At 42.7% G+C, this 17,196-nt stretch overlaps 1 protein-coding gene across 10 annotated transcripts in view; it reads right to left on the bottom strand.

The window, feature by feature from the left end:
• Positions 1–17,196, bottom strand: part of LOC124802474 (ral GTPase-activating protein subunit beta) — a 398,111-nt gene that overhangs the window by 344,598 nt on the left and 36,317 nt on the right. For all 10 annotated transcript variants that reach the window (XM_047263273.1, XM_047263271.1, XM_047263272.1 and 7 more), the window contains one exon: positions 7,276–7,440. In XM_047263273.1, the coding sequence (XP_047119229.1) occupies positions 7,276–7,440 (165 nt within the window). The remainder of the gene's footprint in view (positions 1–7,275; positions 7,441–17,196) is intronic.

Genomic DNA, 17,196 nt, shown 5'->3' on the forward strand with positions numbered 1-17,196 from the left:
GATAGTTCGGTAATTTTCACATCTGTCAACACCTGCTTTCTTTGGGATTGAAATTATTATATTCTTCTTGAAGTCTGAGGGTATTTCACCTGTCTCGTACATCTTGCTGACCAGATGGTAGAGTTTTGTCAGGACTGGCTCTCCCAAAGCCGTCAGTAGTTCTAATGGAATGTTGTCTACTCCCAGGGCCTTGTTTTGACTCAGGTCTTTCAGTGCTCTGTCAAATTCCTTAGCAGTATCGTATCTCCCATTTCATCTCCACCTACGTCCTCTTCCATTTCCATAATATTGTCCTCAAGTACATAGCCCTTGTATAGACCCTCTATATACTCCTTCCACCTTTCTGCTTTCCCCTCTTTGCTTAGAACTGGGTTTCCATCTGAGCTCTTGATATTCATACAAGTGGCTCTCTTTTCTCCAAAGGTCTCTTTAATTTTCCTGTAGGCTGTATCTGTCTTACCCCTAGTGGGATAAGCCTCTACATCCTTACATTTGTCCTCTAGCCAGGCCTGCTTAGCGATTTTGCACTTCCTGTCGATCTCATTTTTGAGACGTTTGTATTCCTTTCTGCCTGCTTTATTTACTGCATTTTTATATTTTCTCCTTTCATCAATTAAATTCAATATTTCTTCTGTTACTCAAGGATTTCTACTAGCCCTCGTCTTTTTACCTACTTGATCCTCTGCTCCCTTCACTACTTCATCCCTCAGAGCTACCCATTCGTCTTCTACTGTATTTCTTTCCCCCATTCCTGTCTATTGTTCCCTTATACTGTCCATGAAACTCTGTACAACCTCTGGTTTAGTCAGTTTATCCAGGTCCCATCAATTCCCACCTTTTTGCAATTTCTTCAGTTTTAATCTACAGTTCATAACCAATAGATTGTGGTCAGAGTCCACATCTGTCCCTGGAAATGTCCTACAATTTAAAACCTGGTTCCTAAATCTCTGTCTTACCATTATATAATCTATCTGATACCTTTTAGTATCTCCAGGATTCTTCCAAGTATACAACCTTCTTTTATGATTCTTGAACCAAGTGTTAGCTATGATTAAGTTATGCTCTGTGCAAAATTCTACCAGACGGCTTCCTCTTTCATTTCTTAGGCCCAATCCATATTCACCTACTACGTTTCCTTCTCTTGCTTTTCCTACTATTGAATTCCAGTCACCCATGACTATTAAATTTTCATCTCCCTTTACTATCTGAATAATTTGTTTTATCCCATCATACATTTCATAAATCTCTTCGTCATCTGCGGAGCTAATTGGCATATAAACTTGCACTACTGTGGTAGGCGTGGGCTTCATACCTATCGTGGCCACAATAATGCGTTCACTATGCTGTTTATAGTAGCTTACCCGCACTCCTATTTTTTTTATTCATTATTAAACCTACTCCTGCATTACCCCTATTTGATTTTGTATTTATAACCCTGTATTCACCTGACCAGAAGTCTTGTTCCTCCTGCCACCAAACTTCACTAATTCCCACTATATCTAACTTTAAAATATCTGTTTCCCTTTTTAAATTTTCTAACCTACCTGCCCGATTAAGGGATCTGACATTCCACACTCCGATCCGTAGAATGCCACTTTTCTTTCTCCTGATAACGACGTCCTCCTGAGTAGTCCCCGCCCAGAGATCCAAATGGGGGACTATTTTACCTCCGGAATATTTTACCCACGAGGACACCATCATCATCTAACCATACAGTAAAGCTGCATGCCCTCGGGAAAAATTATGGCTGTAGTTTCCCCTTGCTTTCAGCCGTTCGCAGTACCACAACAGCAAGGCCGTTTTGGTTAGTGTTACAAGGCCAGATCAGTCAATCATCCAGACTGTTGCCCCTGCAACTACTGAAAAGGCTGCTGCCCCTCTTCAGGAACCACACGTTTGTCTGGCCTCTCAACAGATACCCCTCCGTTGTGGTTGCACCTATGGTACGGCTATCTGTCTCATTGAGGCACGCAAGCCTCCCCACCAATGGCAAGGTCCATGGTTCATGGGGAGAGGTTCCATTTAATATCTCCACAAATTGTTATGCCTCAATATTTGTATGAGTTGACTGATTCCAACTGTGACTCATTCATATTGTAATCACAAGATACTAGGTTCCCTCCATTTTGTGAAGTGCAAAATTTGGCATTTCTGAATATCTGAATTAAGACGCCAATCTCTGTATCATTTTGAAGACTTATCAAGATCTGAATGAATACTTTTACAGCTTCTCTCAGACCATATTTTATCCTACAAAATCGCATCATCTGTGAAAAGTCTGGGGTTACTATTAATATTCTCTGCAAGGTCATTAATACAAAACATCAACAGTGAGAGTCACAACACACTCAGCTAAGGAACATCTGAACTTGCTTCTACATCTGATCAAGACTCTTCATTAAAGATGTCATGCCACATCCACCTCACCAAGATATTCTCAATCCACCTACAAATTTTACTTGATGCGCCACACAATCATACTTTCTTCTCTTCACTTCCTCTTCTCGCTTTAATATACACACACCTTCATGCTATTTTCTTCGTGATTTTCCTTATCTTACCTCTCACAAATCCTCCAACCTACTTACCTACCCTCTATAAACCAGTGGCACCTAAAACTTGAGAATAAACCCAGAAACGATTTCAAAGTATAGACATATTTACAGAATATGACACTGTAAAGTAGAGAAGAGGTGTACTTATTGTTTCAAACAATATTATGTATCATAGCACACTCAAAAAAAATTTTTTTTGGAAAAATACACAATACATGGGGTGGCAATTGTCAACAGATTAGGATATTTAACTACAAAAAAACAGCGGACCCAATTACAGAACTGCATCCAGTATACTTCATTGTGAAGCTACCAGAATCAAAACATGAAACAAAAGCAGAGTTGCAATAAGAACAGCTACTAAGATACACACTTAAACAAAAAACAGTGCTCAAATTGTAAAAAAAGAGGTTCCAATACTGTGACTTCCAGGACATGTTTCTCAAATTTAGACTTCTTCAAACATTATTTTAACCCCTTTCAGAGTATTTTAAAAATGTACATACAACATTTGCTTTATATCATTCCAACTATAGCAGAAGCACATCTGGATATCAGTGGTCCTGGTTTTTTCTCGTCACAGGTACCAGTATGGCGAACAAATGCATACTGTCGCAAATCAAGCACTGACAAGAAATTTTATTGTACTGCATATAAAGCAAAAGATATGAATCAGAGTGATGCAAAATGTAAGTGACTTCTTGTCATGCATACTTAAAACTTTTATTAGCTAACTATATCACATTTGTTGGCCTCACAAACTCACAATCAAATTATCAACTTTTAATCTCACCTATGCTTTGGGTTAGACTAGAGGTCAGTCTGTCTCCATAACCAAGATTTTGTGTTTAAATTTGTTATCCTTGCCAATAAACAATCATTACCTTTAAACCTAACCTAGGCCTCCAGCTATGCTAAAGATCAGTCTATCACCAACACCTTCACCCTAGAAAATAATATCAATGCAAAATAAATATTGATAGTGTTCGATCACTTTTCACTTTCGAACACAAGTTTGCTGCATGACAATAGCTTATCACTTGAGGTAGTCTGCCAATTTTCTGGAAGAGGTGCTTACACTGACACAAGATAGAGTTCCCAGCTTTGCTTTTGTCTGGATTAATGTTCAAGTTTATCCCAATGGGAAACTTGCCACTAATGCTGCATGTTTCTGGACTTGCTATCTTTAGCCCTGTATTTCTAATTTCTTCCTCTGTTGTCCTTCCATCACCTTATTCCTCACCTACTTCCATCTTTCACTTCCTCTATGTACACCACATGCACTGGTCAACATCACATTTGCTTGCCTCAGACCCCTTTTATAATTTCCTGCCCCTGCTCTCCTATCACCACATCCTTTTCACTTGCTGATATGCTCCTCTTTCCAGCTGGGTTGATTCATTTAATTCCACTTTTGATTCATTCTCACTTGTTGATTTCACCTTTTCTTTTCTCTTTCATTCTCCCATCCTTCCTTTTCCATCTACCTGATGCACCCACCCTTACTTCATTTATATTTTGGTCCCCTCCCTTCACAAATTCTGCAACTTTTTCACTATTCATCTTTCTTTTTCCCCTCTGTAGTCAGTCCCGCCTTCTATTCCTTTTTAGCATCTAGTTAAAAATACTTCCTGAAGAAGAAAGAAAGTTTTGAGCCTTTTAAAGCAATATCATCTCTACATTATATGTACTTTCCAATGGCTTAGCAGTTCATTTCAACAGTGAAGTATTGCACACACTCCAGATTGATAAATAGAGGTGTTACGTCCCACACCACTACCCCTGGCAGGCAGTTCACCCTTCCCTCATGGCGGCATGACAGCATACATACATCTGTTCACAGAAGTCACCAGCGATGGCTGCACTATTTTGCCATGCCTCATCATGAGCACAAACTGGGAAAGATAATGACACCATCCCACTTGGGCAGCCAACAAGCATATGTCCATGCAGCTTTACAGCTTAGGTCATCAGCAGTGCCTCACCAGTAGCACCAAGAGTTCATCATTCACCGCAGCCAAGAATTCATCATGAGTTCATCACGAGTGCATCTAGTATGCAGTCTGGAGTTCGGGCTTAGCAGCAGCCTGAAGAGAGCAGCTGCCAGTCTGGACTCAGCCAGTCCTAATACACAGCCAACAAGAATAGCAACCACCACAACCCTTGCCACAGTGAATTGGTAACTGACAACCTCCAGATGGGTGCTTATTTCTGAAAGTGACAGTTTTGCTAGAGGATTTAGTTCTCAGCCTGGACAGAATAAGATACACTCCTGGAAATTGAAATAAGAACACCGTGAATTCATTGTCCCAGGAAGGTTAAACTTTATTGACACATTCCTGGGGTCAGATACATCACATGATCACACTGACAGAACCACAGGCACATAGACACAGGCAACAGAGCATGCACAATGTCGGCACTAGTACAGTGTATATCCACCTTTCGCAGCAATGCAGGCTGCTATTCTCCCATGGAGACGATCGTAGAGCTGCTGGATGTAGTCCTGTGGAACGGCTTGCCATGCCATTTCCACCTGGCGCCTCAGTTGGACCAGCGTTCGTGCTGGACGTGCAGACCGCGTGAGACGACGCTTCATCCAGTCCCAAACATGCTCAATGGGGGACAGATCCGGAGATCTTGCTGGCCAGGGTAGTTGACTTACACCTTCTAGAGCATGTTGGGTGGCACGGGATACATGCGGACGTGCATTGTCCTGTTGGAACAGCAAGTTCCCTTGCCGGTCTAGGAATGGTAGAACGATGGGTTCGATGACGGTTTGGATGTACCGTGCACTATTCAGTGTCCCCTCGACGATCACCAGTGGTGTACGGCCAGTGTAGGAGATCGCTCCCCACACCATGATGCCGGGTGTTGGCCCTGTGTGCCTCGGTCGTATGCAGTCCTGATTGTGGCGCTCACCTGCACGGCGCCAAACACGCATACGACCATCATTGGCACCAAGGCAGAAGCGACTCTCATCGCTGAAGACGACACGTCTCCATTCGTCCCTCCATTCACGCCTGTCGCGACACAACTGGAGGCGGGCTGCACGATGTTGGGGCGTGAGCGGAAGACGGCCTAATGGTGTGCGGGACCGTAGCCCAGCTTCATGGAGACGGTAGTGAATGGTCCTCGCCGATACCCCAGGAGCAACAGTGTCCCTAATTTGCTGGGAAGTGGCGGTGCGGTCCCCTACGCCACTGCGTAGGATCCTACGGTCTTGGCGTGCATCCGTGCATCGCTGCGGTCCGGTCCCAGGTCGACGGGCACATGCACCTTCCGCTGACCACTGGCGACAACATCGATGTACTGTGGAGACCTCACGCCCCACGTGTTGAGCAATTCGGCGGTACGTCCACCCGGCCTCCCGCATGCCCACTATACGCCCTCGCTCAAAGTCCGTCAACTGCACATACGGTTCACGTCCACGCTGTCGCGGCATGCTACCAGTGTTAAAGACTGCGATGGAGCTCCGTATGCCACGGCAAACTGGCTGACACTGACGGCGGCGGTGCACAAATGCTGCGCAGCTAGCGCCATTCGACGGCCAACACCGCGGTTCCTGGTGTGTCCGCTGTGCCGTGCGTGTGATCATTGCTTGTACAGCCCTCTCGCAGTGTCCGGAGCAAGTATGGTGGGTCTGACACACCGGTGTCAATGTGTTCTTTTTTCCATTTCCAGGAGTGTATGTGTCAAACTCAAACTGGATATTATGGTTCACACATGGGATGCAATAAGTAAGTGTTCAATTACATTGCAATAACTAACTTGTGTAGCAATGTTCCAGAACCTGATCATGACAGCTGACTACCCCACTGGTGGTACAGTTGGATGGAGATCAAGCAAGAAGATAGGACTCAGTAGCAATAAAAATTATTCAGTGATAAATTTTATATTCCACAAAAAATTACATTATTAATCACTTTTGAAATAATGGCTGTCAGACCTAATGCACTTGCCCAAATGTTTCACCCACTGGTGGATAAATTCATAAATTTGCTCAAAGTTAAGCCATGTAGTAGCCTTAGTGATTTTTGTTCCATGCCTCCTATGTTCTGAAAATAAGTCCCGAATGTTGCTGCAAGGATGCATCCACTGAGCTTGGTGGGTGCAAATCTATCGCCATTTGGTTTTTGGTTATAGACTGGCTAAGACTCAACAACAGTGCACCCCGAAGTGTTATCAAGGTCAAGGTATCAATCTTTTGATGGCTATGATGTAAGCTGCATTTCTTCTTCTTCTTCTTCTTCTTTTAAATGCCTCATCTACTCATTTTAGTGCTTAAATAAATATGCTTAAATAATTGTGGTACCTTGGGGAACAAATTTGTGGTGACCATTTTCTGCAGGAGATTTTTCCTAACCAGGATATAACTTGATGTACACTCATTGTTACATCATGTACCTAACTGTAAAATCACCGAACATGCGAAACGATATTTAGGAATATAAGCACTCCCCTGATGCTTCCCCACAGACGACGGTTGGCCAGCTGAATAGTTAGCAGCAGAGGCACATAGTGGGACAACAGTCAATACTCCCCCTCCACCTGCAGCAAAGGAATTCTCATTATTTTTCTAACTCCTCTCATATTTTCTGTTATATTGCATACCTTTTAACTCAGTGGTCTGTCACATTATCCCTCTATCACTCATCAATTACATCACAACATATTTTTTTTAACTGTGCTACACAAATTCTGGAAGGAATAATTTTACCTTTGATTGTTGGAGGAGACAATAGTGTATCATTTATTGCAAGGAGAAAAAGTAACAGTGCTTCCCAAGTATGTCGGTCAAGACGTGATGACTGGTGGGCTAGATGTTGGAGAGTGCGGAGTACTCGGTGGCACAGAACAGCTTGGCGATTGATAGTATCAGCGCCTGCAACAAATGACATGGCACTGAATAAAATATCAAACTAACAATTTTAAATAGATTTCTCAGAATGCTGGCTTAATAAATGATCGATGAGTTTCTGCAAACTTTGTATTAACAAGAAAATCTAATGATAAAAAGAAACTTAAGGACCACCACAATGCTGTTGCACTGTAAAAAAAAAAAAAAGAGTGTAGTGCCTGCCACATCCAGTGATGCCTACATCAACTCAGAGAGCAAGACTATCTACTTGTTTTCACAAATGGTGTCACCATGTGTACACAGCTAATAGTGAGCACACAGCATCTGGATGGAGACACTTCCCATCATCCTCTCACATCATGTGGTATGAACCCATGATCTCCACAGCGAGATAAAGTGGTCCACACAGCAACAGCATGTCACTCTAGTATTCTAACTGCATGATTACCAGATGCATACAGCTTCGTCCCTGTTGGCAACACATATTGTAGACTTTGTCCTGTCCAGTGTTTGATTCGAACTGGAATTCTCATAGTGCTCGATGGACTTTGGCTTATTCCACAGACTTGCAGTATTTCACTGTGCTGATTCTTTGAGTAACCGCTGCCAGCCATAAGCCATGTGCATTATGACCCAAATTCTTTACTTGTACTAAACTTGTAAGCAGATTTAGCGTTCAAATAAAGGGAATCATGGTATCATACCAATAGTCTACATACTCATGGCATCATGCGATGGATCCCAGATTCTTGCAATTCCTGAAATCTCAGGAGAAATGACACCATGAAGAATGACATCAACAGCTGCTCATCATGAAACTGCAGTAGAGGAACAACGCCTACAGCAACTCGTCACTCTGATACAATAACAGTTAACAGCACATTTAGCATCGGTGGCACTAGCTGTGCCTCCATTCCCATTTTCCAAATGTGCCAATGATGATTGGATTGTGTGCTGATGGCTAAACAACCACATCAGAAACTTCCTGGCAGATTAAAACTGTGTGCCCGACCAAGACTCGAACTCGGGACCTTTGCCTTTCGCGGGCAAGTGCTCTACCAACTGAGCTACCGAAGCACGACTCACGTCCGGTACTCACAGCTTTACTTCTGCCAGTACCTCGTCTCCTACCTTCCAAACTTTACAGAAGCTCTCCTGCGAACCTTGCAGAACTAGCACTCCTGAAAGAAAGGATATTGCGGAGACATGGCTTAGCCACAGCCTGGGGGATGTTTCCAGAATGAGATTTTCACTCTGCAGCGGAGTGTGCGCTGATATGAAACTTCCTGGCAGATTAAAACTGTGTGCCCGACCGAGACTCGAACTCGGGACCTTTGCCTTTCGCGGGCAAGTGCTCTACCAACTGAGCTACCGAAGCACGACTCACGTCCGGTACTCACAGCTTTACTTCTGCCAGTACCTCGTCTCCTACCTTCCAAACTTTACAGAAGCTCTCCTGCGAACCTTGCAGAACTAGCACTCCTGAAAGAAAGGATATTGCGGAGACATGGCTTAGCCACAGCCTGGGGGATGTTTCCAGAATGAGATTTTCACTCTGCAGCGGAGTGTGCGCTGATATGAAACTTCGTGGCAGATTAAAACTGTGTGCCCGACCGAGACTCGAACTCGGGACCTTTGCCTTTCGCGGGCACTCCGCTGCAGAGTGAAAATCTCATTCTGGAAACATCCCCCAGGCTGTGGCTAAGCCATGTCTCCGCAATATCCTTTCTTTCAGGAGTGCTAGTTCTGCAAGGTTCGCAGGAGAGCTTCTGTAAAGTTTGGAAGGTAGGAGACGAGGTACTGGCAGAAGTAAAGCTGTGAGTACCGGACGTGAGTCGTGCTTCGGTAGCTCAGTTGGTAGAGCACTTGCCCGCGAAAGGCAAAGGTCCCGAGTTCGAGTCTCGGTCGGGCACACAGTTTTAATCTGCCAGGAAGTTTCATATCAGCGCACACTCCGCTGCAGAGTGAAAATCTCATTCTGGAAACATCCCCCAGGCTGTGGCTAAGCCATGTCTCCGCAATATCCTTTCTTTCAGGAGTGCTAGTTCTGCAAGGTTCGCAGGAGAGCTTCTGTAAAGTTTGGAAGGTAGGAGACGAGGTACTGGCAGAAGTAAAGCTGTGAGTACCGGACGTGAGTCGTGCTTCGGTAGCTCAGTTGGTAGAGCACTTGCCCGCGAAAGGCAAAGGTCCCGAGTTCGAGTCTCGGTCGGGCACACAGTTTTAATCTGCCAGGAAGTTTCATATCAGCGCACACTCCGCTGCAGAGTGAAAATCTCATTCTGGAACCACATCAGAGCATTTAAGGTCAGTGATCCAGACATTCAGAAGTATCTCCTTTTGTCATGGTAATCTAAAGATGTTATGTGTTTACTTTGTAAGGTCCACGCATTAAATGACTCCGATAGACTGTCATTTCCTGGAATGTTCCAAACAGGAATAGATTGCAGAACACAGAAGTTTACGTCAGCATCGTAACTTTGTATAAGCAAATGAGACATGTATATGATCTTACACTGTCTCTTATTTGGGACTGTTTTATTCAATGTGCCCAAGATACTGAGGTTTGCATGCAGGCTTTAAAAAGTCATATCCTTTTTTAGAAGAAGTCTTCAACATAAACAAAGTTTCAAATTTCCATATGAAATTCAACAATACTGGCACACACAGCCTGCAGTTTCCAAATTTGACTCAGCTGTGATAGATGAACAACCAGCTTGCTTAGTAATAATGCACTTGTAAACAATCCTGCCACCAGCAATATTCACAGCGGCATAAACAAAGCCCCCCCCCCCCCCCCCCTGGCAATTCTAAATCTAGGTCATTCTCATCTAATGCTAGCTCTCTTTCCACGGCTGTTTACCAATAATGGCAGCAGTCATCTCGTCCAGATTGTCTGAGATGTCACCCTCGTCAACAATTACCCCAGGTGTGACAAACAGCATTTTTTCTGTCATAAATACAGCAGTGTCTGCAAATTCTTCCTCCACAGAATGATTGCAAGAGACCACCATGACTCAATAAATAAAACAAACTGCTGTCATGCAGTTTTCAGAGTTACTCTCTCCAGGGCTAGATTGTGCCACTGATACATAGACCGCAATACACTTCCAACCTGATGTGTTTCCCCTTCTTGCAATGGTATGTCCTTTACCCCACATTCTGTGAAGGCTGTTAGAAAAAGAGCTAGATCATCTCCAGTACCATGAAGTGATCACGCCTACCAGGTCTGGTACACAGGCATCCACTTTAGTTGTCGTTCGCAAACTGAATAGCTCCCTCATATTGTGTGGGGACTGTAAAGCTGTTAATTCCAAAGTGGGGGTTGATATCTATTCAATTCTACATTTCCAAGACTTTTTTTTTTCAAAACTTAAATATGGAGAATATTTTTCTAAATTCGATCTGTCAGAGACTTAGACTTGTCAGGGTAGCTGCGAGCGCTAACGCGCTGGTTCCTGGACTCGAGTAGGCACGCTGGCCCCGGATCGAATCCACCCAGCAGACTAACAACGAGGACCGGTGTGTCAGCCAGCCTGGATGTGGTTTTTAGACATTTTTCCAGATCCCGCTAGGTGAATACCGGGCTGGTACCCATGTTCCACCTCAGTTACACGACTCGCAGGCATTTGAAACACGTTCGCACTATTCCATGGATTACACTAGATGCACAGAGTTGGGGTACATTTATTCCGTCCCGGGGGGTACGGGGTGGCGGGGGGTATGGGGTGGTGACAGGAAGGGCATCCGGTCACCCCTTCAAATTAACACGCCAAATCCGGTTAACCATAACAGCAGACCCTGCCAGTTGGGATTAAGAGAGAGATCTGCAGAGACTTACTTGCAACTACCTTTGCACCCACACTCCAGTCTTGTTTTGAGCATACCATTAAAACTTGACCAATATCAATGGCTTCTTTATGACATTTCTCTTGTGCCTGTCATTTTCCAAAGAACTTAGAACACCTGATTCATGTGACTTCATCGTGTTGTAATATCTCAGGAATATAATCATCATGTAACCTAACTACTGTGAGTAGCTTGAAAACTTACATTCACTTTTTTGCCTTACAGAACACCAGCCTAAAGCGTAATCTCAAAAAAAGCTTTTTTTTTTTTTTTTTCCAACAGCAAATCAAGTTCTTGGGTTTCATTATACACAGAAATGGGATGCTACTGACCAAGCACCATATAAAGGCCACTGAAGATGTGCGCCCACAATGGAACTTAAAACAACTACAAACTTTCATGAGCAAAGGAAATTTATAGTGAACATGGTGCAGATTGCACAACCCATTAATGCTCTCCGTAAGCATTGGGCTGGGTGCCATTTATTTTGGTCCCTTACTTTAAACTACATAAGATTAGACTTTAACATTAATTATTTTCATTACGTAGGAGGGGCCAATATAAGCTGAATACTTTGTAGGAGGCCAAATAAAGGCTTGATTTTATTTTTGATGAGTGCCAGGCTCCCAACAAGTTAATAATTTCACGAAATGAAGTCCAGGCTAGAGTTCACTGATCTTCCTTAACTGATATCGCTGAAAATATCTGAACCCTTGTAAATGCAAATTACTGAAATCCTCAAACTCAAAGTAAATAATGATTAAAAATGATTTAGTAGCCACTGCTATGAATGACATCTGCAAAATAACTCAATATTTGAATCTACCGCATAATGGCGTCCAATTGTTGCCCATCATCAATAAAGGCTTTTGGGCGTCGTAGCAGCTAAAAAATACTAATTAATCTTTCTCTGCAAATGAAACATTGAGATGAGGTGCTTATATTACCTTGAAATAGTAACACGAGCTAGTTTTTAAACATATAATTTAAGTAATACTTTACATATACACCTTAACATCGTCTAGGAGAGAAAACAACACGAACATCTGAAAGCATTAAGCACTGCCCACAATCTCTAACGAACAAAAGAAGCAGAATAAAAGGATTTGTTCTCTCCATCGTATATATAATTACACAAAGATACAAATATTTGATTTCAATATATTTTTCACTACGATATTAATCATCAGTGATAAAGTCCTTTTCGCACCAGAGTATTTACATTATAGGTCTTCATGAATATTACTATTACAGTTCTTCACAAATGCCTTTTAAGTCTTGTATATTTTATGTCATACACTATTTTTATATTCATTGCACATGCACTGTCCATAAAAATTGCACAAAGGACACTACAGTGACCACACTGGAACTCAAAACAACTACAAACTTTCGTGAGCAAAGGAAATTTATAAGTGAACATGTTGCAGATTCCACAACCCATTAATGCTCTCCGCAAGCATTGGACTGAGTTTGTATGGTTGCCCAAATAAGACAACGTGTTCCACACTCTTGAGTGTGCCCTACAAAAGACACCTTGTTTAGTTCTCTACTCCCCTGAAAACTTTTGATCCTTGCCACAAATGCTTCACAGCGCAGTATCGACACTGTCTTTTCACATCAGGAAGCCACGTATTAAAACATCCAATACCTTTCACCTTCAAAACATTGAATAAGGCCTAACACAACTATGTCCAGATCGAGAAAGAGAACCATGCCATCATTTACGCAATGTGCAAATTTCACACATACCTCTATTATCTGAAATTTTAGCTAGTGAGCAGTCACAAGGCTTTGCTTGCTTTATCTGGCTCTCTATCATCATTGCCTGACAACAGGGCACAATGCTGACAGGGGTGGGCTCCTGGCTACTTTGTTTTCCTTCACATTAGTCCTACATTGCATACTAACCAATATGCCAGCACACAAATGCAGATGCATTTTCCCCGCTACCAGTTAGTATTGACGCAGAAGTTTACCAACAAGAGGTCATGTGCTTCCACATTCACTTAGAGGCCCTTTTCACTTTAAACAATTTTCTAGTCACAATACTCGCAATTGCAACATAACTATGTTAAGACAGCATTATCCATCACTTTTCTAAGTGTGTGAAGTCAGGCTGGATGGAGCACCTCCCTCTGAGCTAGGACCCAACATTACAATGCTACTTTTCTTTGTAACATCGGCTGTCAGCAAAGGACAGGATCCTCTGACTCACTAAGGAGAAAGAATGCCTCTGGGTGCTGATACCACCCTCAGTATACGCTCTGGTTCTCGTCCTGCTTGACAACAGCCACTGGGGCATCACACAAATGAAGATCTTAGCCCACCATTATGGTTATGGACCAGTAATAAACAAAAACATTGAGGTATTCACTCACTCATGTCCTGACTGTGACCCCAGCAGGTATCTCTTCCAGAAGTTTTTTCATCCTGGCTTCAGCCTGCTGTTCCTTGAGACCGAGTTCATATAGACTTCACAGGTCCTTTTCTCAACTCAATGTGACAACCATGATAGACACTTATACAAAGTTTCCTACACTTTCAGTACATACTCCAATACAACACAAAGAGACAATTAAGGCACTCATACAGGTTTTCATGTCTGACGGCCTCCAATGGGCCATGGTGATAGATAATGACCCCCAGTTTGAATCTGTTCCCTTTGTAGAGTATTACACTCAACATGGCAGTTCAGCATCTCTTCACTGCTCCTTCATGTCCTCAATCAGAGAAAGAGGCACAGCAGATGGACTGCACCTTCAAAGAAAAGGTAAAGGTGGTGATTCAGTCTTCTTCTAGGAAAGAAGCACTAACCATGTTTTGAGGAAATACAATCCAGTGGAAATGTCCTCCATTTGCCCCTTGCACAACACCAGCAGCATCCATTGTATCAAAAAAGCGTCCACAGAGAAGTCCAAATACAGGAGCGGACATTTGGATAGCACATGGAGGCCCCCCCGGCCCCTCCCCCACCATAACAATCACAGGTGCCCAGGGCAGGCATCCTTACAATGTGGATGCTGACAGATTCCACTGGCAGAATGATCACCATCAAAACAATTGTGGCACTGGCCTTCAACAAGGCCAACCACCCCCCTACAACCTACAGTGAGAGCTCCAGAGGCATCATCCGCAACCTCCTCTTCACCCTTCAATCACCACCACCACCACCACCACCACCACCACCACCTCAGCAGCAGTAGCCACTGCAGGATTACATATTTGTTACCATCACCCCAAAGAGACCATGGGGTGATCCTCCACGACTCCTCCATTGCCACCACAGCAGCTGCACCAGCAGCAGCTGCACCAGCAGCAGCTGCCTTGGCTCCACTGCAACTCCACAGGTACCATGAAGTGGTCTCTTGCTCCTTCTGACACTGCCATTCTCATTGTCTGCTAAGCGTGCTTTGCAGGCTCATCAAAGACTCTGACTTATTTAACGGATTAGCAGTATTTCACAGTGATGATTCTTTGCATAACCACCACCAGCCAGACGGTGTGTTCTGATCTGAACTCTATTCACACAAAACTTGTAACCAGATTTCTTGTTCAAATAAAAGGAACAGTAACATTGTTTCAACAACATCAGTATATAAATCAAACATCCAGGAAATCATCTGAAGCACAGGAAAACATACTGAATGGCTAGGAAAATCAGATAGATACTGCCTACAGGAAAATTAAAGAGACCTTTGGAGAAAAGAGAACCACTTGCATGAATATCAAGAGCTCAGATGGAAACACAGTTCTAAGCAAAGAAGGGAAAGCAGAAAGGTGGAAGGAGTATATAGAGGGTCTATACAAGGGCGATGTTCTTAAGGACAATATTATAGAAATGGAAGAGAATGTAGATGAAGATGAAATGGGAGATATGATACTGTATGAAGAGTTTGACAGAGCACTGAAAGACCTAAGTCAAAACAAGGCCCCGGGAGTAGACAACATTCCATTAGAACTACTGACAGCCTTGGGAGAGCCAATCCTGAGAAAACTCTACCATCTGGTGCGCAAGATGTATGAGACAGGTGAAATACCCTCAGACTTCAAGAATAATATAATAATTCCAATCCCAAAGAAAGCAAGTGTTGACACATGTGAAAATTACTGAACTACCAGTTTAATAAGCCACTGCTGCAAAATACTAACACGAATTCTTTACAGACGAATAGAAAAATTGGTAGAAGCCGACCTCGGGGAAGATCAGTTTGAATTCCTTAGAAATGTTGGAACACGTGAGGAAATACTGACCCTACGACTTATCTTAGAAAATAGATTAAGGAAAGGCAAACCTACATTTCTAGCATTTGTAGACTCAGAGAAAGCTTTTGACAATGTTGACTGGAATACTCTCTTTCAAATTCTGAAGGTGGCAGGGGTAAAATACAGGGAGCGAAAGGCTATTTACAATTTGTACAAAAATCAGATGGCAGTTATAAGAGTCGAGCGACATGAAAGGGAAGCAGTGGTTGGGTAAGGAGTGAGAGAGGGTTGTAGCCTCTCCCAATGTAATTCAATCTGTATATTGAGCAAGCAGTAAAGGAAACCAAAGAAAATTTTGGAGTAGGAATTAAAATTCATGGAAAAGAAATAAAAATTTTGAGGTTCGCCAATGACATTGTAATTCTCAGAGACAGCAAAGGACTTGGAAGAGCAGCTGAACGGAATGGTCATGGTCTGGAAAAGAGGATATAAGATGAACATCAACCACGGCAAAACGAGAATAATGGAATGTAGTCAAATTAAATCAGGTGATGCTGCGGGAATTAGATTAGGAAATGAGACGCTTAAAGAAGTAAATGAGTATTGCTATTTGCGGAGCAAAATAACTGATGACGGTTGAAATAGAGAGGATATAAAATGTAGACTGGCAATGGCAAGGAAAGCATTTGTGAAGAGGAGAAATTTGTTAACATCGAGTATAGATTTAAGTGTCAGGAAGTCGTTTCCCAAGTATTTGCATGGAGTGTAGCCATGTATGGAAGTGAAACATGGACGATAAATAGTATAGACAAGAGAATAGAAGCTTTTGAAATGTGGTGCTACTGAAGAATGCTGAAGATTACATGGGTAGATCACATAACTAATGAGGAGGTATTGAATAGAATTGGAGAGAAGGGAAATTTGTGGCACAACTTGACTGGAAGAACGGATTGGTTGGTAGGGAATACCGGTATTCTGAGGCATCAAAGGATCACCAATTTAGTATTGGAGGGCAGCGTGGAGGGCAAAAATCGCAGAGGGAGACCAGGAGATGAATACACTAAACAGATTCAGAAGGATGTAGGTTGCAGTAGGTACTGGGAGATGAAGAAGCTTGCACAGGATAGAGTAGCATGGAGAGCTGCAACAAACCAGTCTCTGGACTGAAGACCACAACAACAACAACAACAACAACAACAACATGTTCCTTCATTCGTAATTCAAATGTATTATAAAAATCTATGTGTGTATCTGTGCATGTACGTTTGTTCTACATCTCCTCCTAAACCACTGTACTGATTTCAACCAAACTTGTTACACAAATCCCTTGCAGTAGGCAATAATTACTGTGAGGGTAAAAAACCATGTAGCTATAATAGTTCAGTAGATATGCCATCATAAACACCGAGATGAGTGAAAAACTGCCACATTGTGAATGATGTTTGAATTTATTGCTTCTTTGCTACTACTTCTATTCGCAACATATTTAGCAAACAGCATCCACATTTAGCTCAATGTACCTACAGACCATATCATTGTACAACACACTGTTCATGAGATATGATGTCATAAACACTGAGATGCATGAAAAGTGCTGCATCATTTACCCTTTACTACTAAGACATTCCTACAATTGAGTTAACTTCAGGAAATCCTTGACACCTGCAGTGCTTTTGACAGCTGTGAAATGTAAATGCCTGTAAGGGGTAATCAAAAGCCATCTACAGA

This window comes from Schistocerca piceifrons, chromosome 6 (assembly GCF_021461385.2).
Source record: "Schistocerca piceifrons isolate TAMUIC-IGC-003096 chromosome 6, iqSchPice1.1, whole genome shotgun sequence".
In the NCBI taxonomy this organism is placed as follows: domain Eukaryota; kingdom Metazoa; phylum Arthropoda; class Insecta; order Orthoptera; family Acrididae; genus Schistocerca; species Schistocerca piceifrons.